Source organism: Pan paniscus, chromosome 1, assembly GCF_029289425.2.
Source record: "Pan paniscus chromosome 1, NHGRI_mPanPan1-v2.0_pri, whole genome shotgun sequence".
Classification (NCBI taxonomy): domain Eukaryota; kingdom Metazoa; phylum Chordata; class Mammalia; order Primates; family Hominidae; genus Pan; species Pan paniscus.
Window position 1 is genome coordinate 187555864 of NC_073249.2, and position 25075 is coordinate 187580938.

General features: G+C 41.0%; 1 protein-coding gene across 34 annotated transcripts in view; it reads right to left on the bottom strand.

The window, feature by feature from the left end:
- The window catches only part of MACF1 (microtubule actin crosslinking factor 1), a 402950-nt gene that overhangs the window by 215495 nt on the left and 162380 nt on the right, over positions 1-25075 (bottom strand). For 19 of the 34 annotated variants that reach the window (XM_055095141.2, XM_055095113.2, XM_063608591.1 and 16 more), the window contains exon 1: positions 1257-12792. In XM_055095141.2, the coding sequence (XP_054951116.2) occupies positions 1257-2279 (1023 nt within the window). In that variant the 5' untranslated portion in view covers positions 2280-12792. Of the gene's footprint in view, positions 1-1256; positions 12793-12841; positions 12935-16500; positions 16579-18932; positions 19029-20769; positions 20860-25075 lie in introns of those variants that run through there. The other 15 variants (XM_055095114.2, XM_055095086.2, XM_055095084.2 and 12 more) reach the window with 2 other exon arrangements.

Genomic DNA, 25075 nt, shown 5'->3' on the forward strand with positions numbered 1-25075 from the left:
CACTTTTTCTTCAACCTGTTGGGAGTCTCCAAACTCTAATAACAGAGGGCACTAAGATGGGGCTGTCTGTGGGGAAAATTTATCCCCAAAGAGGAAATTCTAGGCACAGATTGCTCAGAATTTGTATCTATCTTCAGCCTTATGCTGCTAGTGATAGGCAGGGCACCAGTAGGTAGACCATATCCCTGCTCTGCAAACATCAGGGCCCCTGTACAGTATCAGTGGCCCCCATCTAGGCAGGGAAAGTGCCCTACCTCATTTTATAAATTTTGCACTTTGAAGTCCTAATGTTTTTATTTCTTCTGCTGCAGAGGCCAACATCCCAGTAAAAGTTCTTTAGCCATTGGTGAATTATAACTTCAATCACCCACACAATCACACACCTACATGCCAGATGCTGTGCTACCCATGGTCTTGCTGAGTCCTTATCTCAGTGTTCAGATCTCTGAATTCTCACTTGCTCCTTGACCTTTAAAACATTCACAGAAACTGCCATTACCACCACCACCAGCAGCACCATCCATGCCTCAATATATTCCTCAAAACAAAATAATGTTAAAGCCCTAAATACATCCAGTCACAAAACAAACTTTTCTAGCCTTAAACCTTCAAATTGCCCTAACCTCCCTCTCTCTCTCTCAACTAATCCCCAGATAACTCTGTGTCCCTCTCCTCTAATCCTGGAATTAGGAACCAAAGAAGGATAAGCCCTCTCCACCTATACAAATACTGAATGAGTGCTGCCGTCAGAAATTTCCCAACAGGGATGGGATTGCATCAGCTCTAGTAAGAACATCACTCTCCTGTGAGGAAGAGCAAGTACACTGACAACAGCTGCCTGACCCCTTCCACATTTATTCCAGAGATTCATTCCAGAGATTCAGTTAGGCCCTTCCCCATCGTCTCTTGTGCTACATTACAACTTCTCGTAGCAGGGAAGCTGGTAAACAGACCTGCCTGAGAGTAAGTACTATCTAGCATTGCACCTTGAGAGATCATCCCACCAGATAGCTCGAGCAATTACGCCGCTTGGCTACTCAGAATCAGGGATTCCCCAGAGACAAGTCTTGGTTTCAAGCATCAAGGGGCAGACCTGAAATAGATTCTGCTTGCTGAGCTCCAGCAGATACTAACCCACATGGGGGTAAGTTTGAGAGGCACCAACATCCTCACTGCTCACCACACTCAGCTTTAATATGTTTGAGGGCCAAGAATCCAAACAGCAGTTTGATTATCTCTTGAACATGCCCACCTACCTCTTCCAGACCCCATGATGGGGTGTGGCTTGCCTCCAGAGAAAGAGTGCCATCCTCTTCTGAGAAGGAAGTAGAGCTCTTTTCAGGTTCTGTATCTTTAGGCTGGATCCCATGTATGTGTGGCCCATCACTGCCATAGCCAGAGGAGGAGGGCAAAATGCTCACAGTCACGCCGCTGATGGACAAATCACTCTGAGAAGTAGGCAGTCTGGAATCCTGGGGGGGCACTTGACCCACATGGGAAGGCTCCGTGCGTCTTTGGCCTCCAGGCTGGTCCAGTAGTAATGAAGAAACAGAACATTCTATAATCCAGGAAGCTGTCTGAGGGGCACCTGAAACACTCTTGGTTCCTTCCTCCACACTCCAGCCCTCGGAAAATTGTTCTTGATTTCCTTTATCAGTGGGGTAGTCTGTTCTAGGCAAAGCACAGCTCCGAAACCCACGCTGAATATTTCCTTTCTCCACTGCAGTCTCTCCTTGCAAAGGCAGCAACACAGCCCTGCTGCTGCAGGATGCTGTCCTAGGAAATTCCACCAGTTGGCTCACTGACTTCTCGCAGTTCCTTTCTGCTGGGTTATCAAGCAGGTGAGCAATGACAGTCATCCCCTCTTCCAGGGAATCCCAGACCCCTCCAGCAACTGATGACTCATTCTCTAACAAAAGGTGGGCGGTCTGGACCTCCCCTTGGAATCTCTCCTTTACCTGTACTATCATCCCCCGATCGACTACCCGTGAGTTGGGGGCTGAGTCCCCAGGCAGCAAAATATCTGGGGGGGTATGCTCTACCCCTCCCACTCCGTCTTCCTTTTGGAGACTCTCTGTTAACTTCGTTAGGGTTTCAGTCTCTTCAATGACTCCAGTTCCTTCTGAGGTTTCTTCCTGGTGAGATGCCTCTGGAGTAGGGATTTTCTTCCCTCTCCACCTCCTTTTGAACCGAACCCTTTTCTTAGGAGATATGGGAGCCTTCTCAGGAATAGCTATTGACTCTTTCGGCTCCTTAAAACAGCCCAGTGAATTTCCCATTTCCTTCCTCTCCTAATCTCAGCAAAAACGCAGCTAAGCCAGTCCTGGGATCCCACAGAAATCCCAACCTTGGCCTCATCGGATTCGATGCACATTTAAAAACATGCACTATGCCGGCAATCCCTCCAATTCTTTCTCCCTCCCTCCCCGCCTCTCTCTGTCTCTTCCAGCCGCTGCCGATTCAGACAGCCATCTTACAGGCTCAGAGCTGCAACAAGACAAATTCAAAGCATCTCACTGCAGTTCAGAAATCACTTGACCTAAAAGCAGACAGAAACCGGATTGGCTGCAGCTTCCTCTCTCCAAATATGAGGTAATTGGAGCACTGCCCTCAGTAACACAAACAGAAAGCAAAAAGGAGCTAGAAACCAGGGGAGGGGAGAAACTAGGGAGGGCCAGGAGGAGGAGGGAAAATGTAAGTGTAAATTGAAAATGGAGGGAAAAAGAAGAGAGGCCGTGGCAGAAGGTAACGTGGAGGAAGGAGGAGGAGAATAGTACCAAAAAGGGAAAAAGCAAACCAGCTCGGCTGGTACTAACCAGCAAGGGAAGGGAAGGGCCCGGGCCAAGAAGAACCAAGCCTGGTGAAGCTGCAATTATGGCTCCCAAACTACAAAATGAAATAGACTTTAAGTGTTGCACCAAGATGCCCAAAAGAAAATATCAAGCAGATATACATATTCTGAATTTTTTCAGGTCAGAAAACAATAAAATTATTTTAATGAAATTATAACCTGAAGAAACCAGAGCCTTCTTCTTACAGTTAAGAAAAGGAACACAGACTTTAAAGATCTAGCCTTCTGGAGCATTTATTTCCCTCCTTTTTCCTATAAAAGAAAAGAAAGATCTGTTAATTCTGCCAGCCAATGACACAGACAGGAAAAATCTGGAAGTTGGTTTTGAGTACAGTAAATGAGTGTTTGGTAAAAAGAATACCACTTCTAAATACAACAGATGAACAGGGTCTCTGATGAACAATATTTGACAAAAATGTTCAATAGTAATTATTGATGCTGCCACTGCTAACATCTAATATATTTTTTGCACTTGCTGTGTGCCAAGCACTGTGTAAAGTTATTTACATGGACTTTCTCATTTAATTCTTACAGTCACTATATGAGGTTAAAACTATTATTTTATACTTTATCGGTAAAGAAACTGAGGTTTGGCCAGGCGCAGTGGCTCACACCTATAATCCTAGTACTCTAGAAGGCCAAGGCAGGCGGATTGCCTGAGCTCAGGAGTTTAAGACCAGCCTGGGCAACATGGTGAAACCCCGTCTCTACTAAAATACAAAAAATTAGCTGGGCACAGTGGCATGCGCCCTTAGTCCCAGCTATTCAGGAGGCTGAGGCATGAGAATTGCTTGAACTGGGAGGTGGAGGTTGCAGTGAGCCAAGATCATGTCACTGCACTCCAGCCTGGCCAACAGAGCAAGACTCTGTCTCCAAAAAAGAAAAAAGAAACTGAGGTTTAAGAAAGTTGATTAATAGCCCAAGGTTACACAGCTAGTAAGTGACAAAGCCAGAACATGAACTTCTGTTAACTTTAAGACTTTTAATTTCAACCCCAACTACTCTCTTCTAACTACTGCAGTAGTGGAAATCTGTACTCAGTTGCCAGTTGTGTAAAATAAGAAGTTCCCCCACTGTTCTGAATTGGTAATTAGACTGCATGGACCAAGAGCTCAATCAAAGAGATAACACTTGTTGCCATTTGGGAGTAAAAGAAGAAGCCGCCAAAAAGAGGTTCAGGTGGTTTTTACTCCCATTGCAGTAGGGCAGGAAGTCTGAATTTCAGATCGTAAAAGTCAGATTCAAAAATCACCTTGTGATGTCAGTGAAGATTCCTCCACCCCAATTTTTTTTAGTATAGTATCTGCTATATGGGAAAAGACTATAACCCAAAGGGCTGTGAATGGAGAATAAAATTATATATGTGTTTCTTTCCTATTGCAGTTATTTATTCTACACCAAAAGGATCCAGGCCACACAGCAGAAAGCAGTAGCCTGCCTGGTTCCATGCAAGCCATAAAGACTTACACTAGCATAGCCTTAACTATCTTTCCTGGAGACCTGAAAAAAAAAAAAAAAAAAGGAAAAGACCACAAAAGGAAAGCAACAAGAAGCCCTAAAGCAACGGCTTTTACACAATCCCTTCTAAGACCCTCCTGATGTCCCATCTGCCTCACAACTGCAGTAGGTGTTCTTCCCCTAAGCCTTATCCTTAAGGCTGACTGCAAAACTGCAGCACCATCTTATGGCCATCACAAACTATAGCAAGAAATAAGCAGAGAGCATGGGAGAGAAACTCATGCTACTGCAAATCATTTAATTAACAAAGAATCTGACATTACAATATGAAGTTCTCTAGGCAGGTACCAGGCCTTCACTCCTCCAGTGAAGAAACCTGGAACTATGGGAACTTTAAGCTGCACTTGAATTTTATGAATGACATACAAGCAAACCAAAATCCTGAAACTAATGAACTTAGAGGCAAGAGAAATAGCTGCTTAATATGACTACTACTGCTGTAGAGTTTCTCTGAGAATTTACTTCTGTGAGCCTATTCTTTTTTTAAAATTTCTGCATATGTCAGACCAATCAGACCTTCATTTCCTTCTGCTCCAGAGAAAAACTGGTCTAGGGAAGGAGCAGAGATTTCAGTAAGGTGGACCTACGTTCAACTTCCCAGCTCATAAGCTAAGTAACTTAACTAGTTTATTAGATGGTTCAGTTTCCTTACTTGTAAAATGTGCATACTACCACCTACTTACTGGGATTGTAGACAAGGTTAATGAGATAATGTCCATAAAGTACTTGGCTCAGTACTTGACCTACAGTAAATTTCTTTTCTTCCCATTTATTACTGGAGCTAAACGTTATGAGACATCCCCAGTCCCCAGGGCGATCCTAAGATATAGATGGTCCCTGACTTAAAATGGTCCAGCTTATTTTTCGACTTTCCAATGGTGAGAAATCCATATGCATTCAGTAGAAACTGCACTTCAAGTACTCACACAACCATTCCGTTTTTCACTTTCAGTACAGCACTCAATAAATTACATGAGCTAGTCAACACTTTACTATCAAACAGGCTTTGTGTTACATGATTTTGGCCAAAGGCTCAACGGTTAGCTAATATAAGTGTTCGGAATACATTTAAGATAGGCTAAACTATAGTTTTCAGTAGGTATATTAGATGTATTTTCAACTAAGTTAATTCTGATTACAAGACCTTTCCCCAAGACCTTTTCTCATCTAACCTGGTCTCTTAACACAAGACTTGCTGCCTTCTGGGAAAGCACACTTTGAGGCCTATACATTCTTTATGCCTTCTCCTTTGGCTTTTTGTAGATAACTGTTTACTGCCCACAGGTCTCCCACAGAGACAGCCAGAGTGAAAGACTCCAAAGCGAAAGAACTCATTCATTCATTCATTCATTCCAAAAACACAAATGGTGCCTCATCTATATGCCAAGCACCCAGTGCCATAAAGTGCACAAAACTGTAAACCTCAAGTCTAGCCAGCTAAGACCTCCCATTTTTTGAAAATTTCAAAATGCTAGGCATACACTAGTATTTAACAAACATTTGAGGGTTGGAAAACTAGTTTTGTCAGATTCTGCCTATAAAGAGTTTATAGTATCTTTTAGAAGAACTATAAATCTTAACCTATACCTTAAAACAAGCTTGGACAAAGCCAAAAGACAAGAAATCCTATCTGGGTGTGTAACCCAAAAAAGTCAGTCGGTCTCTGTGTTTCAGTTTCCTTATCTGAGAAATGGGCATAAGAAAACAGACATTACAGCCTATTTATTTGGTCTACCTACTCCAAAGCTTTGAGAAGATCAAATTCATGAAACAATCCATTCACTTAATAAATATTTACTGACTGCCTATTCTATGCCAGGCAAAGAAAAGAACAAGAGACAAAAATCCCTGCCATTGTTAAGCTTACATACTAATGCAGGCATCCAGGCAGCAAATAAACAAGTAAACATGTAATATGTCAAACAGTAGTAAATGTTACCCAATACAATACTGTAAGTCATACAGTACCTTTGAGAGCAATTTGGCAAAATATAGGCAAATTGAAGGAAAGTATATAACCCAGCAATTCCAGTCCAGGTATCAATCCCAAAACCCTCTTTGCTATAGGCACAAGGATGCATATACACAGATGTTCACTGTAGCAATGAATGTTTTATTCATACAATTAAATAATACGTTACAAATAATAGATGTGTTACACAGCTGCAGGGGTCACCACTTACATTAAATTAGTTAAAATGAACAAATCATGCTGGGCACAGTGGCTCACGCCTGTAATCCCAGCACTTTGGGAGGCTGAGATGGGCGGATCATGAGGTCAGAAGATCAAGACCATCCTGGCTAACACGGTGAAACCCCATCTCTACTAAAAATACAAAAAATTAGCCGGGTGTGGTGGCGGGCGCCTGTAGCCCCAGCTACTCGGGAGGCTGAGGCAGGAGAATGGCATGAACCTGGGAGGTGGAGCTTGCAGTGAGCTGAAATCGCGCCACTGCACTCCAGCCTGGGTGACAGAGTGAGACTCCGTCTCAAAAAAAAAAAAAAAAAGAAAAAGAAAAAAGGGGAAAGAAAGGATATACCAAAGATACCATGTGTGTCAAACATAAAGACATACAAGCAACAGTACATATTGTTTATGAATAGATCATCTGCTGTAAATGTACAAAAGCATGTATGGGAATGATACACATCAACTTTAGGATAATATTTACCTGGGGAGCAGAGAGGGCAAGAAAGTTGGATGTATCTGAGATGTTTTATTACTTTAAAGAGGAAGAGAGAGAAAAAACCCTGAAGCAAATATAACAAAAGGAACACCTGTTAAATTCTGAAGGCAACTACACACATAAGGATCTGTTATATACTCTTCCGAGTATTTGAGATTTTCAAAACTAAAAACTCAAATTAAAAAGAACATCTACCATTTAGCACATTATAAAAAATGTGTTAAAGCATTTTAGAAACCATAAACCTCTGCATGAAGTTATCAATATTACCAGCCTCATCAGCAGTCACAAACCTTTAATCTGGATCCAGCCTCTCCCTTCTCCTTCAACTGAATATTCCCTTGAGGTGAAAACTACCATCCATGTCTACAGGTACATCATTATTCTACTTCATTAACACCAATAACACAGACTGACCATAATAACAATTTTGCTGATTCCCTAACATGTAACAGTTCTACTCTGCATTTCCATTTGGCTTTACATAGCATATGTTCTTGGTGAGAACAGTTAATAGATACTCAATAACGAAAGACTAGAAAACCACAATGACAGATAACTAGCAAGAGACATACCATGCCAAATCTGATGCAAGACGAGGCGGGGGGGCGGGGGGGGGGGCACTCCACATGATCCTTCAGTAGTCAATCAAAAGCTTCACAAGCAGAGAACCTTTCCCCACACACCAGAACACTTAGCTAATATAGGCAAATACCAAGCCCTCAGAACGGCAAAGAAAAGGAATCCATAGTTAAAACTGAGAAAATATTCTGGGAGCGGTGCTCCCACCTACAAGAAGACAAATAAATAGGCATTTGGCTGTGCTGAAATAACAGAGAAAAGCAGGCAGCCAATATGCATGCAGAAGACAGACTAGGCCAAAGCTGCTATTACCTTTCTGTAAAATTGGTAACAGGAAAAAGAACAGTGGGCTGTGTCAAAAGCCCTGGAAGTTATAAGGTCAATTAATAATTATAATAAGTTGTTACTAGTAACTGCTGCCCACTGTTGAGTTCATACTGTGTTCCATCATCCTAACCCATACCTCTCTCATTCTCTAAACCTCTGTCAAGTTATTTTATGGTATGTCTGTTCTCACTCTCCTAAACAATAAGAGTCCAACTAGATGGTCTGTATCTAGTTCAATTTTGTATCTTCTGTAGTAGATTCTTTTTTTTTTTTTTGAGATGGAGTCTCGTGTAGCCCAGGCTGGAGTGCAGTGGCACAATTTCGGCTCACTGCAGCCTCCACCTCCCGGGTTCAAGTGATTCTCATGCTTTGCAGCCTCCCAAGTAGGTGGGACTACAGTGCGCCAACACACCTGGCTAATTTTTGTATTTTTAGTAGAGATGAGGTTTTACCATGTTAGCCAGGCTGGTCTTGAACTCCTGACCTCAAGTGATCTGCCCACCTAGGCCTCCCGAAGTGCTGGGATTACAGGTGTGAGCCATTGCACTCAGCCGTGTATCTTCCATACACTCTATCTAAGACCTTGCTCATAACATTCCCAGTCAATGTTTGTGGAATTCAATTAAATAACACATTTTCCTGCAAACTAAAACCACAAAGAGATACAATTTCACACTCACTGTGATAGCTATAATCTAAAACAGACAATAAATACTGGTGAGGATGTAAAGACACAGGAAACCACATACATTGCTGGTAGGAACGTAAAATGATACACCATTTTGCAAGACAATTTGGCAGTTTCTTTAAAAGCTAAACATGCTTACTGTACAATTAAGAAATCCCATTCCTAGGTATATACATGTATACACAAGAGAAATGAAAACATAAACCCACACAGACTGGTATGCAAATAACTTTATTTATAACAGTGAAAAAGTGAAAACCACTCAAATGTCTATCAACTGGCTTAATATTTAAACAAAATACATGATATATCCATACAACAGAATATTCAGCAATAAAAAAGAATGACGTACTGATATGTGCCACAACACGGATGAACCAAAAAATATTATGCTAAGTGAAAAAAGCCAGATACAAAAGACCATCTATCATAGGATTCCATTTATATGAAATGTCCAGAATAAGCAAATCTATTAAGATAGAAAATAAATTAGTGGCTGCCTGAGGCTGGTGATGAAAATGTGCAGTAACTGTAAATGAACAAGAAGGATCTTATTTGGATGATGAAAATGTCCCCAAACTAGATTATGGTGATGATTGTACAACTCATAAAAATCATTAAATTAGTTGATTTGATGGTATGTAAATTACACCTCAGTAAAGTTTTTTTTATGAATGCATTTTCCTAAAATAAACAAACAATAGAAATTATAACCAAAAAGGTGTTTTAACACATTTAGCTAACCACAGAGAAAGGGAAGATACAGAATGGAGGGAGCAGAGATGGAAGCTAGACCTCTCTGAACACAATTTGTATTTAACTTTTTAAAATTTCCCTTTGGAACAATATAAATGATCTACATAATGTAAGGTAAAATTGAAAGGAAAAAAGCAACCCCCCAAAACTGAAAGCAAATAAAAACAAATGAACCTTAACTGTGTATTGAAATTGTGGCTTAACAACAATAGAGAGAAATTATTTCAAGTGACTTCAAAATATAGTAATTTGTGGCTGGGCCCAGTGGCTCATGTCTATAATTCCAGCACTGTAGGAGGCTGAGGCAAGAGAATGGTTTGAGCCCAGGAGTTCAAGATCAGCCTGGGCAACATAGTGAGACCCCATCTACTTTTTCAAAATAATAAATAAAATAAAATACAATTATTTGCACATCTTTAGAAAATATAAGCTAAGGACAAAAAGAACAGCAATGAAATAATAAAATTCTAAGTAATCATACTGCTAACAATAACATTCATATTGTCACTTGGATTCATATATATTACAAATAATATATATGATTTTACAGATCTCTGTGTGTGTAGGAAAAGAGTAAGTAACCACATTACTGTTGTTAAGATCAAGATTTTCAGTATAAGAAAAAAAATGATATAAAGTCAAAGAGGTTAAACAAAACCCTGCAATCCTAAATTTGAATTAGAAATATCAGTAAAAATTCATGGGGTTTTTTGTTTGTTTGTTGTTGTTGTTGTTGTTTTTAGAGATAATACAAGTATTGCCTAGCTCTGCCCACAGAAAAAGCCTAGAAATAATGGGCAATCAGCCGCGCGTGGTGGCTCACGCCTGTAATCCCAGCACTTTGAGAAGCTGAGGCAGGTGGATCACCTGAGGTCAGGAGCTCGAGACCAGCCTGGCCAACCCTGTCTCTACTAATAATAAAAAAATTAGCTGAGCGTGGTGGCACACGCCTGTAATCCCAGCTACTTGGGAGGCTGAGGCAGGAGAATCGCTTGAACCTGGGAGGCAGAGGTTTTGGTAAGCCGAGATGGTGCCATTGCACTCCACCCTGTGCAACAAGAGCGAAATCTGCTTCAAAAAAAAAAAGAAACGAAAAGAAAAAGAAAGAAATAATGGGCAACCTAGGAGCATTCAGACTGTGGTCAATAAATAGAGAACCAGTTCCTAGGGGAGATTAAGAATTTCAGGCCTGGGACAGAAAATATAAAAAAAGAGTCTGGAATACCTCATCGCACAAGAAATAAAGGAAATTATCAAAGACCACTGTGGTCATGCCAAAGGACTCAGAGTCAACTTGAAAGCCTCTTTACAGCCAAAGATGGAGCTATTTGATTTTATTAAAAAGAATAATAACTGTATTTGATTGGAACATTAAGTCTGCTTAAAAATCCACAAGTCACAGTGATACTAAAAAAAATAATGGTGAACAAAGGAACTATTATTGGTCACCTTTGGAGAATCTTAGCGAACCAACTAATTATTCTGAAAACTAGTAAACAGAAAGAAATGAAATTTTAAATGCTTCAAGGAAATGTTTCTTCTGGCCGGGCGCGGTGGCTCACGCCTGTAATCCCAACACTTTGGGAGGCTGAGGCAGGTGGATCACCTGAGGTTGGAAGTTTGAGACCAGCCTGACCAACATGGAGAAACCCTGTACTAAAAATACAAAATTAGCCGGGTGTAGTGGTGCATGCCAGTAATCCCAGTTACTCGGAAGGCTGAAGCAGGAGAATCTCTTGAACCCGGGAGGCAGAGGTTGCGGTGAACGGAGATTGCACCATTGCACTCTAGCCCGGGCAACAAGAGCGAAATTCCATCTCAAAAAACAAAAAAAGAAAGAAAGAAAAAGAAAAAGAAAAAAGAAAAGAAAATGTTTTCTCTATTTAAACATTTGTTATGGCCTGGTACGGTGGCTCACGCCTGTAATCCCAGCACTTTGGGAGACCGAGGTGGGTGGATCACCTGAGAGCAGGAGTTCAAGACTAGCCTGGCCAACATGGTGAAACTCTATCTCTACTAAAAACATATAAATTAGCCAGGCATGTTGGCAGGTGCCTGTAATCCCAGCTACTTGGGAGGCTGAGGCAGGAGAATCTCTTGAACCCAGGAGGCGGAGGTTGCAGTGAGCCAAGAACACATCATTGCACTCCAAGAGCAAAACTCGGTCAAAAAAAAAGGAAATTAATTTAGTTGTAGTAGTTGGGGTGAATAGAGACAGTGAATAAATTCTCCTTACCTCCCACCTATGAGACTAACATTGGGCACTCACAGTGAGGGCAGGTTTGTGACCAAAAAACAAACAAATTTCTCTAAAAGCTCCTCTGTTCATAAGAGTTCCAAAGGGATAACTGTAGTCCTCCATGAAAGCTCAACAAAGTTTCCCATCCTGCCAGACAGAGCACACCTGCCAAGTTCATGTTCCTGGTTATCCCTATGCCCAAAGCTTGCCTGAGGATACCCTGTGGTTCCACAAAAATACATTACCACCACACAATCCTAGCCCTGTCCATGCTGGTGACTGCCAGCATTGCTTCCAAACTAGAGCCTCAAGAAACAAGCCTAAGCACTCAGATTTTTCTCTCAGGAATTCGGGGACACCTGTTGTTCTATCTTTAACCAGCAGGTAGCGCCAACTCCCCAGCTAGGATGTCACCTTGGCCTCATCCCTGAAGTCGGCACCCTGCCTTCTATTCCCACTAGCTATCAGCCTCTAATCCATCAGCCTCATGTGCAGCAACTGTGTATCAGAGAGAGCTGTCTGAGAAATAGCTTTGTGTGGCTGACCTAAAAGGGATGTAAAAGAACAGCCTTTTTATAAAAATAGGGCTGTACTTTTCCAATAGCAATCCAGATCTAAAAAGGATTTGCCTTCTTAGGAAGAGGAAGGCCATGTGACCATGTGAACATTCTTCAAGATGCTCTTGGGTGTGATGGCCGCTGCAAGGTTGTGCTTGCCAGCACATATATAAACCCAGATACTAAAGTATTCTAATTAACGAGGCTTGTTTAAAGGTTATTAGAGATGAGAAAAAGTCTACATTAGAGCAGGACTATGAACCTTCACTCCACCGTTCTAAAGCATCAACAGCAACAGCTTTTCTCAACCCTCATATTCTGAGTCCTTCAAGAGCCTCATTTTGATTCAGCTGAGCAAACAGACCTCTAATAACCAGACTGCTGAGGACAGGGCCAAACCACAAATGGGTAAAAAAAATCCCTCCATTTCATTAAGCAAATAATTAGGAAGTTTTGCGTTTACGATACAACAGCTTGCCTGCAGATCAATCTTAATTTTCCTTTCCAACTCCCATCCACCTTTGTTCACTGACAAATAGAGAGAAGGAAGGCTCAATGCTGTCTGTGGAAGGCAGTGCAACTTTCTAGGCCATGTCCAAACAAAGCAACAGGAATTCCAAACTTCACATGCCCTACCTGGAAATGCAAAATAATGGTCCAGATCAGACCCAGGGTCAACTTGGGGTTGCCATCTGTGATGTCATCATTGCGAATATTCACTAGTTTCACCTGAAAAAGAAATAAAAGCACGGCTCAGAGCTCTAGGACTTTTTGTTTTGATTAAATTTTTGCATCACTTCATTATTGATTTACAGTTAAACTGATTTCTTTTTTGGTGTACAGTTCTATGAGTTTTAACACATGTATAGATTCATGCAACTACCACCACAAAACAGTTTCATCACCCCAAAAAGGTCCCTTGTGCTGGCCCCCTCCTTGTAATCAAACCCTACTCTCACCCCTAATTCCTGACAACCACTGATCTGATCCTGATTCCTTGTTTTGCTTTTTCCAGAGTGTTGGATAAATGGGATCATGCAGCATGCAAGATTTTGAAACTGCCGGCCAGACACGATGGCTCACGCCTGTAATCCCAGCACTTTGGGAGGCTGAGACAAGCGGATCACGAGGTCAGGAGATCGAGACCATCCTGGCTAACATGGTGAAACCCCGTCTCTGCTAAAAATACAAAAAATTAGCCGGGCATGGTGGCAGGTGCCTGTAGTCCCAGCTACTCAGTAGGCTGAGGCAGGAGAATGGCGTGAACCTGGGAGGTAGAGCTTGCAGTGAGCAGAGATTGTGCCACTGCACTCCAGCCTGGGCGACAGAGTGAGACTCCGTCTCAAAAAAAAAAGAAACTGTCTTTTTATTTCACTCGGCATAATGCCCTTGAGATCCCTATCCAAGTTGTTGCATGAATCAACAGTTTGCTCCTTTTGATCGCTGAGTAGTATTCCATTATAGAGATATGCTACTCTTTGTTCACCCATTCATCCATCGAAGGATATGTGAATTATTTCTAGATTTTGGCAATTATGAATATTCATGTGCAGGTTTTTGTGTGAGCACAGTAATTTCTTTAGGGTATATTCCTAGGAGTGGGATTGCTGGGTTATATGATATATGATTAGCTTTATAAGAAGTCATCAGAGTAGCTACGCCATTTTGCTTTCTCACCAGAAAAGCAACCTCGCAAGCACAAGGTATTGTGGGTCACTTTTTTATTGCCATCAGGGCCAAGATTTCTTTCTTCTTTGCCTTTTTTTTTTTTTTTCTTAAGGTTCTGAGAGAGAAAGACAGAAAAGAGAGATGCCTCTCTTCCCTCACCAGTCTTTGGCCTGCTCTCACCTCCATTATCCCATCTTTGTCACAGATATCCATACCTGCCATGCCTCCCGCAGCACCTGCTTTACTCCTAAAATCTCATCCCAACAACTCAATGTGCCCTGACACACCCTCTTCCCAGGCTGACTTACTGTCCCAGTGTGCTGGGAATGGAGGAATTTCCTGGGATGTGGAACTTTAAAACTGGGAGTGTCCTGGGCAAACCACCCTACTTCTACTTCACCTCTGTTAGCCTCCTCAATCATACCCTCAGAGTCCTGCGACACAGTGTCCTTCAGCTGTCCTCCCTTTATCTCTTCTACTGAACTGAAACTTGTGTGTCTCGAGAGGACCCTAGTGACCTTCTCAAATGGAGGCCTCATTTCTCCCTTACAATGACATTCATCTGGGCAAGTTCTTTCCCTTTTCTGTATCTTGGTCTCCTCTTCTATACGGTGGGAGTAGGATGGAAGTGGGAAAACCTGTCCCCTCCCCGAGAATTCAGTTTTTCTAATCACTAACAGTTGACAGTTGGTGGGTTACCAGTACCAGCCAAGTCCACATTCCTCAGTCCTACCTCTGTCAGCCTTCCCCTTTCATTGTGAAGTCTACCTCCCTTGGCCAAACCACCTTCCAATCTCTGCTAACCTTTTTCTCAATGACCTCACTACCTAGCTCCTATTCTCTTTTCCTGCCTCATCATCACCTTTCCTGGAAATTTAGTATTTATATTGATATCCCAAATATTACACTATCTGCACAAATTGCCTGCCTTTTGAATTCTGATGACTTTCATTTTTCCCTACCTTGGCCATCTGCACAGCTACATCTTGGACTTTACCGTTACCAAGAACGGCTCTAGTAATCTCCCTGCCCTTCTTTGAATCCACTGTTCTTACCTGTCCACGTTTTCATTCTATCATAGTAACCAAAGCCACTTTTTGTCCTGATTTAGACTTCTAGCTAATCAATTCTTCTCATAAACCCTGCCAGTAAGGCCCCCACCCCAGTTTCCTCTAGCTCCACACACAGGCATTTCAATGCTGCTTTCTCCAGTACCCTAAACACTTCAGCAACCTCCACTTCTACCACTTTTTATTTATCAATTTATTTCAGCAAATATTTATTAAGTGCCAACTGAGGACCATTCATTATGAGAGATGAAGGTGAAATGTTAAGATCTTATTCACCGTCCTCACGGAGCCTACAATGCATTGGAGCAAACAGAGAAATAACAAGAAAATAAGAAATGTTATACCAGAAGTAAATTGTTATGAGAGCAAACAGAGAATTTTAGAAGTTAATAAGAATTACTGATAAGAGTGTCAAAAATGAACTGACTCCAAAAATATGCATACCATTTAATGTCACGTTGACCCTGTTGTTGCTTGGCAACCCTAGATATCCCAAATATTTTCCATATGGCTCACTCTAAGCAGATGAACTCTTTGACTCCCTCATCCATCTTCTTTCTACCACAAACCATCTCTGTATCTTCACCCCTCCCTCTGTCATTCTCCTTGTCTCTCAAAAGAGGTATTTTTCTTTTCTTTTTCAAAGATGGCCACACCACTTGTGCTCTGCTTCTCATCCATCAATCCCTGGATTTGGTTCCTTCAGTTAGGAAGCAAAGGAGGAAGGGTGCTGTGTAGAAAGCAGCATGGATAGTGGAAGGTGCACTAAACTGCATGTCAGAAGGCCTGAGTTAAAGTCTCAGCTTTGCTCTGACTTGTGATTTGAGGCAGGTCATTTACCTGTCCAGGTCTCAGTTTCTTTATCTATAATAAGAAACTGGACTAGTATAACATTAGGGTATCTTCTTGGTGAAACGTTCTATGACTACCAATACTCCTCCTCACGCTCATTTTCATTCTTACTCTCTTCATTGGCTCCTCTTCCTATGTCTAAAAATGGGTTGTTGTCTTCCTCATCTAGGGAAGGAAAAGCTTCTTTCTCCCTTCCTATATCTAGCTCTACTATACTCTAAATATCTTTCTCCTGTATTAAACTGCTCACTTAAGTTATCAGTGCTTAACAACTTAGACCTTTTTCTCAGATCTGATGTGGCATTCCACAATCCACACTACCCCCTTATCTCATTTTCACCTTGATATAGCAATCTGGTTCTCTCTCTTCCTGGATGCCACACCTTTTTTCCATCTCTTTTCTAGTTTATTTTTCATCTTCATTTTGACCCCCACCTAAGGTGCACCCACAAAATTCCATCTTTATCATCATGTTCTTCTCCGTGAACATTCTTCCTCTCAAGGAGGTCACAAGTTCTGTGTAAGGAGTACTGAATGATTTATCTAACCAGAATACAATTGCTCACTAGCAAGTTAAGACTCAGAACTGGGTCAATCAGATTTAGCATTTACTGAGAGCTTACTAGGGGCACTAAAAACATCTCTGAATAGGGCCCCAATGCCAACACAGCCTGGAAGAATGGGGAAGGCATGTGATGGTCTTACCTGTCGCTGCTTTAGGAAGTCCAGGGCAATCTGCACATTCTGCAGCCTATGAAAACGCATCCTGCCCTTCTCCCGGGGCTGCAAACAAACAAAAAAAAGGGATGTTAATTCTGGCTACACAATTTAACCATACAGACCCTTTCTCTTTTATTTCCAGGACTAAAGGACCACACAAGAATTCCTTACAGTAGAAGCCAGGCGTGGGAGCATTACACAAAGCACCCCCTTAGACCAGGCCTGTACGTGTTTCGACCAGGCTCTCTGAGATCCCCAAATGTCTTGTGTACCACTACGCATCTCGCAAACACAGAATACTGTTTGACCACTAATGCTGAATCAATGCCACAGCTTCTGTTCAGGTTCATCTGCAGTCACATGTGGCAGAACTTGATTCTGGATGTGAGGTTAATGGGAACAGACTTTGGCTCTATGACTCCTAAAATCACAGTTAAATGTTATCGTAGAGAAAGGGTGGAAAGTCCTAATTACATATTGCATAGTAGTAGATGGAGCCAACTTTATTACAAACATGGCAAAAGGATCTCAAGATAGCCAATTTTTGGCCAAGTGCAGTGGCTCACGCCTATAATTCCAACACTTTGGGAGGCCGAGGCAGGAGGATTGCTTGAGCCCAGGAGTTAGAGACAATCCTGGCCAACATGGTGAAATCCCATCCCTTCATTGGCTCCTCAAAAATTAGCCGGGCGTGGTGGCACATGCCTGTAATCACAGCTATCTGGGAGGCTGAAGCACAAGAATAGCTTAAATCTAGGAGGTGGAAGTTGCAGTGAGCCAAGATCATGCCACCGTACACCAGCCTGGGAGATGGAGTGAGACTCCACCTCAAAAAAAAAAAAAAAAAAATACAGATAGCTGATTTTTAACCATAGGAAATGAGAAGTTACATATGCTCAAGAAACAAGTGAAAAAATCCAAAATGGGAGGCAAAAATTAGGAAGCAACCAGTTTCCCAGGAACATAGCTGCCACTGAAGGAAGGGTACCCTTTACTCCAGCATGAAATACCCAGAGCAAACAAAACTTTGATAGTGTAGGGCTGTCAACATAATTACTCCTGAGAAAGTTATGCCAGTCACTCAATCCCAGATGTCATACAACCCACTGGAGAGAACCCCATCTCTACCCAGTGCCTCTGGTACCCCGTCCAAGGCTCAACTATTACCAGTTGGAAAGTGAATGCAGTCTCTTTGCCTACTGAGTATCACAGAAAGGGATATCTACCCCTAGAACATTTTCTTCTGCTTACTTTCTAACGTTGCTTATATTTTACTAAAATTTGGAGAGAAATATCACTCTCACTAGATTATACCCACTTCTTTTGTAAGTGTCAAATTGACACTAATTAAAGGCTGATAAAATATAAGGTAGCTCTGTTGCGGGTGTCTGCAGAAAACAATATTGCTCCAAATTAAAATGGGCAAAAAGTACCCTAACACATGGAGAGATAAGGATGGAAGCATCTTCTGGGCACTCTCCAACACTTCTAAGCAACACTTCTCAAATAGGAGAATCTGTACACAGAGATGTCAAGGCCTCTCTGGGCACAGGATAACTTCTTCAGTCAAAGGTTTAGGAAAAATATTTTTAGCAAGAACCTTTTCTCAGTCATTTCAGCTAAATTAATTGTGAATATGGCTTAGAAGATGATAGTGCCTATAAAATGGAAGATTCTAAGGCAATGAGAAGGGAGACAAATGATATTTTAAAAATGATTTTAAGAGGACAGAGAATGAGGATATTGCCTAATCCTTGTTTCTGGAAAAAGATTTTGGACTATAATTTAGGGCCTGCAGGCAGAATACACTCCTCTTATACTCTAATCTTTACTCATATGTACCCCTCGCCAAAAATAAATACCCTAAGAACATGCAAGTTAAATCTCTGTCCTCTATAGCAACTAGATATTATTGAGCAAAGCCAGAGTATCTCCATGCAGTGAGTTTGCAAACAGGCTGTTTTGAAAACAAATGACGGGGTGTATGATGATAACCTAGAGGCCAGAGAAGTGGAGAGTACCAGTTAGTCTAGACTGTGGAGCTGTGAGCAATTAATTGTCATGCTGTCAACTAAATTTTCCACAATTCTGCAATCTGGACTCAGAAAACACAGCAAGGCCACCAGAAAGCTATGGGTCTCCAGGTCAGAAGAGAACTTGACACCTCCAAAAACCATTATTCTTTTTGTGCCAACCCTTCTCAGCTAAGAAAAACAATTCCCAGTCCATGAGCACCTAACAGTGACAAAAGGCACAATTAGTTTTAACTACTTTCTTTGGGACCCAAATTCCCAGTTGAAATGAGAAGGTGGCAAATAGTAACTGAACTACTTGGAGACCTGGAGAACCTCAGACTCTGATGGCCCTGCAGTGCCAGCAGTGCCAGCTGGGATGCTGGCATCCCCAGGAGGACCTACTACATCATCATCATCTTCCTCCATCTGCTCCTCGTTGTTTGTATGGCGCCAGGAGGGCATGCTCACCAGACGGAGGGTCTTCAGCCCTGCTGGCTCCTTTGGCCACCAACCAAGGCAAAGACACAATAGAGGAACAAGAAATTCACAATAAAAAGATGGAAAGGAAATGAATGCAACACTTAAAAAAAAGGAAAAACAAATATGAAAATACCCTCCCACCTCCGAAAAAGATACAAAACTAAATCAAAACCAGAGCAGATGGTTACATTGAACACTTCTTATGATGAAACACATCTTCAATTCTCCTTAGCCTCCTACCCTCTCTGCTTTTCTAAGTCAACTATGGGGAAAAAACATGGTGAGAATAACTGTCAAAGAGATATCTGGATGGTTTTTGGTGAAGAGATGATATCCTATCAGTATCTCCACAAACACTTAAAGGTTTTCAAAGGTTAGGAAAAGAAATTAGATTGACATAGTTTCAACTTATTACGTAAGCAATACAACCAAAAAAGATCACTTTTCAATATAAAATCATTACAAATTCATTAAATGTACCAGACACATTGCCCAAAATGTAACTGTGTGAGTGGTGAAGAATAAAGTCCAGCACAATGAAAGTAAAATTCTGATTACTTATTAGACTTATAAACACGAGCCAGAGAGCAAGAACTAGAAATTAAATGTGCCGGCTATGCTAATAAAAGCTTCTGTCAATTTTAGGCCATTAAAAAATATATAATTAATTCTATTGCAAGGCAAAAAAAAAGATACGAAACCAAAACAAAGGACCCAGGGAAGCCAAGCCCCAATCCTAGAAGGAGCTGAATATCACTTAAGCAGTAAAATCAAATGTGCCAAATTCTGTTACTTAAACACAACAAACAATGACTAAGAAAGGCAGTGAGTGGGCTGGTCTTCACAGACTACTTGAGCTATACATCTCTTTGGTTCTCTATTTCTCCACAGATATTTCCAGTATTCAACCCTGGACTTTTCTAAATGAAAATTATGTTGTCTATGGCATGAGAGAAAGAATATGAACCATATGGAATCACCTGCTCCCATTAGGCTCAAATATAGAAAACAGTAGGCCTACAAGTGGGTGATTTCCATCCCTCAAAGCAAGTAGAAGAACTATCATTTGGCAAGGCAAGAAGCTCAGATAGGATTTGCCCTCAGATATGTAGGTGTTTCCCATAATCAATGTTAAAACATTTTGGGAAGAAGCAGGCATATTAATTAATCAAGGAGCCCAGATGTTCTATATCCAAGGCTATGCTCAGACAACTTTGGCAGCTCTCCAAATCTGTAAGACTCAATGAATCACAGAAGGGAGAAAGTGAGATGATTTGGAAAAAAAATAACTTCATACACCTGGGCTTTTAAATGTAAACTTCAGGTCTTTAGCTGAATACATAAAATTTTAAAAATTCACAATAGATTGGAAAATGAGAGGCGTCTATATAGACTAGAGCTCTAGGAAGAAAAATACACCTAATTCAAAAAAACCTTTAAACATGAATCTACTGTTTCTGAAATATTAGTATCTGGAAAATAAAGAAAAAGTAATGCAAAAACATGCAGATATAAAAAGGATTATAACTAATTTCTCATTTCATCAAGAAATGAGAACATATAATACATCAATTTAAATTATATAATTTGTAAATTCTAAGTCTGAGTTAGAAATAAAGTCCACCAACATTTCCTTCTACTTCTTCCTCCCCTCTAATAGATGAAACAGTGATGGCTGCTGCCCTTGCACTCAATGAGATGGACCAATATGTCATTTGTAGGGCCACAATTGTGAGGCCATTCATTAGGAGAAGCTCACCAGTTTGATGCCTGAGAGGACCTCCAACAGAGAGATCAGGTTATGGCCATCCCGCAGATCTTCATAAAGATCGTTGATGTGCTTGCGGACCTGTGAATGAGAGTGAAACAGACAGATTTTTATTTGATATTGAATTATTATACTATCCACATAAAAATCTCTGGTTCTAGGTAAACACAAATTAAAGAATTTAAAAGTGGAAGCAACAATTAAATAATAAAATTCAGGAAGTTTCAGATTGGAATAAAATACATGTGAAATGATAATACTTTACCAGAAACGTGTGTGTTTTTTAAATTGATGCCAGATCTATTACACACTCTAACCAACATGCAACAACGTCCTAGAAAGTTTGGACAAGAAGATGGGGAGTCTTAATTATCCTGAGACACCTTAGGAGTTACTATGAGCCAAAATGTAATAGCATGGCGAATGATGGGTAGATGAGTCCAGCCAGAGTCAGAAAAGCCTTCTAGAGTGCTGCAAAGGAAACTAAATGCTAGGCACCCAATGTTTCCTGGGGTGTATTTCCAATTTAACCCTTCTCTTACACCAAATATTTCTAATAGCGAATTTCAGAATAATTTTCTTTGTGGGAAATTCCAATTAACTTTAAAATTGGAACTATAGAAAAACAGATCTCACTTTGGGAGAAAGTGTGGTTAATATCAAACATGGTACTAAATGTTTAATATGTTATCTATCTCTCACATCTCTAAGGTAAGTAGTATTATTATTTCTATTTTACACATGAGGAAATAAGGCACAAAGAGGTTAAGTAAATTGCCCAAGGTCACCAAGTGGAAAAACCGGCCTCAGTTTCATCTGATTTTAGTCTTTGCCATTAACTACTATGCTTTATAATCAGCCATCATCTCATTCTATTTATTTAATCCAAACAACTACCTTGTGAAGTTTACTTATTACCACCATTCCATCAAAGAAACCAAGGAAGCTGAGGTTCTGAGATGTTATGGTCACTTAGCTATAAGTTAAGTGGCAATTGGATTTCTGATTCAGTCCCAGTCTAGTGACGACTTCATTAAGTGATACTCATTGCCAGGTGCAGTGGCTTCTGCCTGCAATCCCAGTACTTTAGGAGGCCAAGGCAGGAGGATCCCTTGACCCTAGGAGTTTGAGATGAGCCTAGGAGTTCGAGATCAGCCTAGGCAATGTGGGGAGACCCCCTTCTCTACAAAACAAAAAAAAAAGCCAGGCATGGTGGTATATGCTCATGGTCCCAGCTACTCAGGAGGCTGAGGTGGGAGGATCACTTGAACCCAGGAAATCAAGGCTGCAAGTGAGCTATGATCACACCACCATACTCCAGCATAGGCGACAGAACAAGACTCTGTCTCGAAAAAAAAGGTGATGTTCACAACACAGAATGGGAAGATTTGTGAAAATTATAAGGAAGATTGATTTTTAATATATTAATTTTCCAGACAACGTTAGAAAGGGCTACTTTCAGAAGTAGTAGAATTTTAGTTACTATAATTTTTCGAGTAGAGGCTGGGGATTTGGGGATTTTTACATTTGAGTGGAAAACTGAAGTCCTTTCCAATTATAATATTCAAAGTAGCTCTGAAAGTAGAGGGGGAGGCCAGGTGCAATGGCTCACACCTGTAATACCAGTGCTTTGGGAGGCTGAGACAGGAGGACTGCTTTAGCCCAGGAGTTTAAGGCTCAAGGCTGCAGTAAGGTATCATTGCACCAATGCACTCCAGCCTGAGTGACAAACCAAGACCCTTTTGTAATGAGGGGTTTCTTTTTTAACCCTGTCTGAAAAAAATAATTAAAAAAAAGAAAGTAGGATAAGAATGGAAACTGGACAAGATAAAGAATGGAAACATACATAAAGACTTCCTCAAAGAAACGGGACTTGGAGGATTAGCAAATGTTTTAGTAGAAAGAAGATGGAAAAACCACATAAGACTTGGCATAGAGATGGACATATGCAAGGTATGTGTGTATGTATGTGTGTAAAGAAATAAGAAGGTGACAGGTACGTTATACAACTGGGGAAGATGGTTCATGATGAACTGGAAAATAGCTTTAAAAACTCAAAGAATATATACATTTTTTGAGACAGAGTCTTGCTCTGTCACTAGGCTGGAGTGCAGTGGCACAATCTTGGCTCACGGCAACCTCTGCCTCCTGAGTTCAAGTGATTCTCCTGCCTCAGCCTCCCGAGTAGCTGGGATTACAGGTGCGCACCACCACAATCAGCTAATTTTTGTATTTTTAGTAGAGACGGGGTTTCACCATGTTGGCCTCAATCTCCTGACCTTGTGATCCACCTGCCTCAGCCTCCCCAAGTGCTGGGATTACAGGCGTGAGCCACCACACCCGGCCCACACTTTTAAGTTTAATCTGCAATATTAACATTTTCCCCATCACTTTCTTAAGTCTAAACAATAAACAAAACAAGACATCTAACTCAAACTTGTAGAATTTGCTGATTTCCATAATGTAAATATTCCCAATACAACCAATTTCAAGCTACTAATATAATATCACTAAATGCAATGTTGGGAAGAAATATACAGTAGCACACCATTATGTACAGTATTTCCATCACAGAGACACAACAGACATAACCTCAAGAGTACAGACAATACTAACATGCAGCAAAATAATTATGAAATGAACAGCTTTGAGGATGTATTACATTTACTTTAAATATAATTTATTTAATTGTATGTTTACATAATTTAATTTTTAATAATAGCTGTGGCTGGGCGCAGTGGCTCACACCTGTAATCCCAGCACTTTGGGAGGCTGAGGTGGGCAGATCACCTGAGGTCAGGAGTTTGAGACCAGCCTGGCCAACATGGTGAAACCCCGCCTCTACTAAAAATATAAAAATTAGCCGGGCATGGTGGTATGCACCTGTAATCCCAGCTACTCGAGAGGCTGAGACAGGAGAATCCCTTGAACCTCAGAGACAGAGGTTGCAGTGAGCCAAGATCACACCATTGCACTCCAGCTTGGGCAACAGAGCAAGACTGTCTCAAAAAAAAAAAGCTATGTTTAGCAACCAGCTCACAAAATTGCTGAAAATTTAACACTTGGCTCTCATGAGTCCATAAGCTGGCTCCAGCATACCAGGGGCTCCAAGATTTCAAAACCCCTCCCTCTCACACCTGTAATCTCAGCACTTTGGGAGCCTGAGGTGGGTGGATCACCTGAGGTCAGGAGTTCGAGACCAGTCTGGCCAATATGGTGAAACCCCGTCTCTACTAAAAATACAAAAAATTAGCTGGGTGTGGTCGTGGGCGCCTGTAATTCCAGCTACTCAGAAGGCTGAGGCAGGAGAATCGCTTGAACCCGGAAGGCAGAGGTTGCAGTGAGCCAAGATCACACCATTGTACTCCAGCCTGGGCAACAGGAGTGAAACTTTGTCTCAAAAACAAAAACAAAAACCCCTCCCTCAAATAGACCCAAGGTTTCAAGTTTGCGGTGTGGAACAACAGTAGTGGACCATTAACAGAAATAGGCAGGTCATAAGGTTTGTTAAAAGGGCAGTGGATTTGATAAATTCAATTTTAAATATGTTGAATTTAAAATGGCAGCAAAGAAGTTACAAATGAAAATGTTCTTGAAGCAGCTGGAAATACCAGAATTCAGTTTGGGTCAGCTGAGAACTTAACTTTAGAAGTCACATGCACAGAGGTGCTAGCTAAAGACATGGGAAACGGGCTTTCTGGATTAGGAGTAAGATAGAAGAGCAGAGTGCTAAGGACTGAGCCTCAGGAAACAGCCAAAATTAGAAGGCAGGAGATGGAAAAGCAATCAACAAAGGACAGAAGAAAAAGACAAAACAAAACAATAACAGTGAAAGAGGTAAGCAAAAATACAAGAAAGTGTAATCAAGATAGGAATGATCACCGGTATCAAATACTACAGCAGAAGTCAAGGAGGATAAAGACTAAGAAAGTTTTTTAACTTTCCTACAAATAAGTAAGAGTGCTTTTGTGAGACTATTTCTCAAGAGAGTGGTAGAGTGAAAATCAGATTATAAATTAATGGTAGGTTTTTTAAAAAGTCAGAAAATATTACATACTTGACATTAAGGATTAAGAAGAGAACTAAGTTAAATGAGGGATTTATTTTTGATACATAAGATCTGAACATAGGGAATAAAAATCAGGAGGACACTGAATGAATGAATGAATGAATAAATAAATGAATAAATATTGCTTGATTGATTGAGACACAGTCTTGCCATATTGCCCAGGCTAGTCTCGAACTCCTGGGTACAAACAATCCTCCCACTTCAGCCTCCCAAAGTGTTGGGATTACA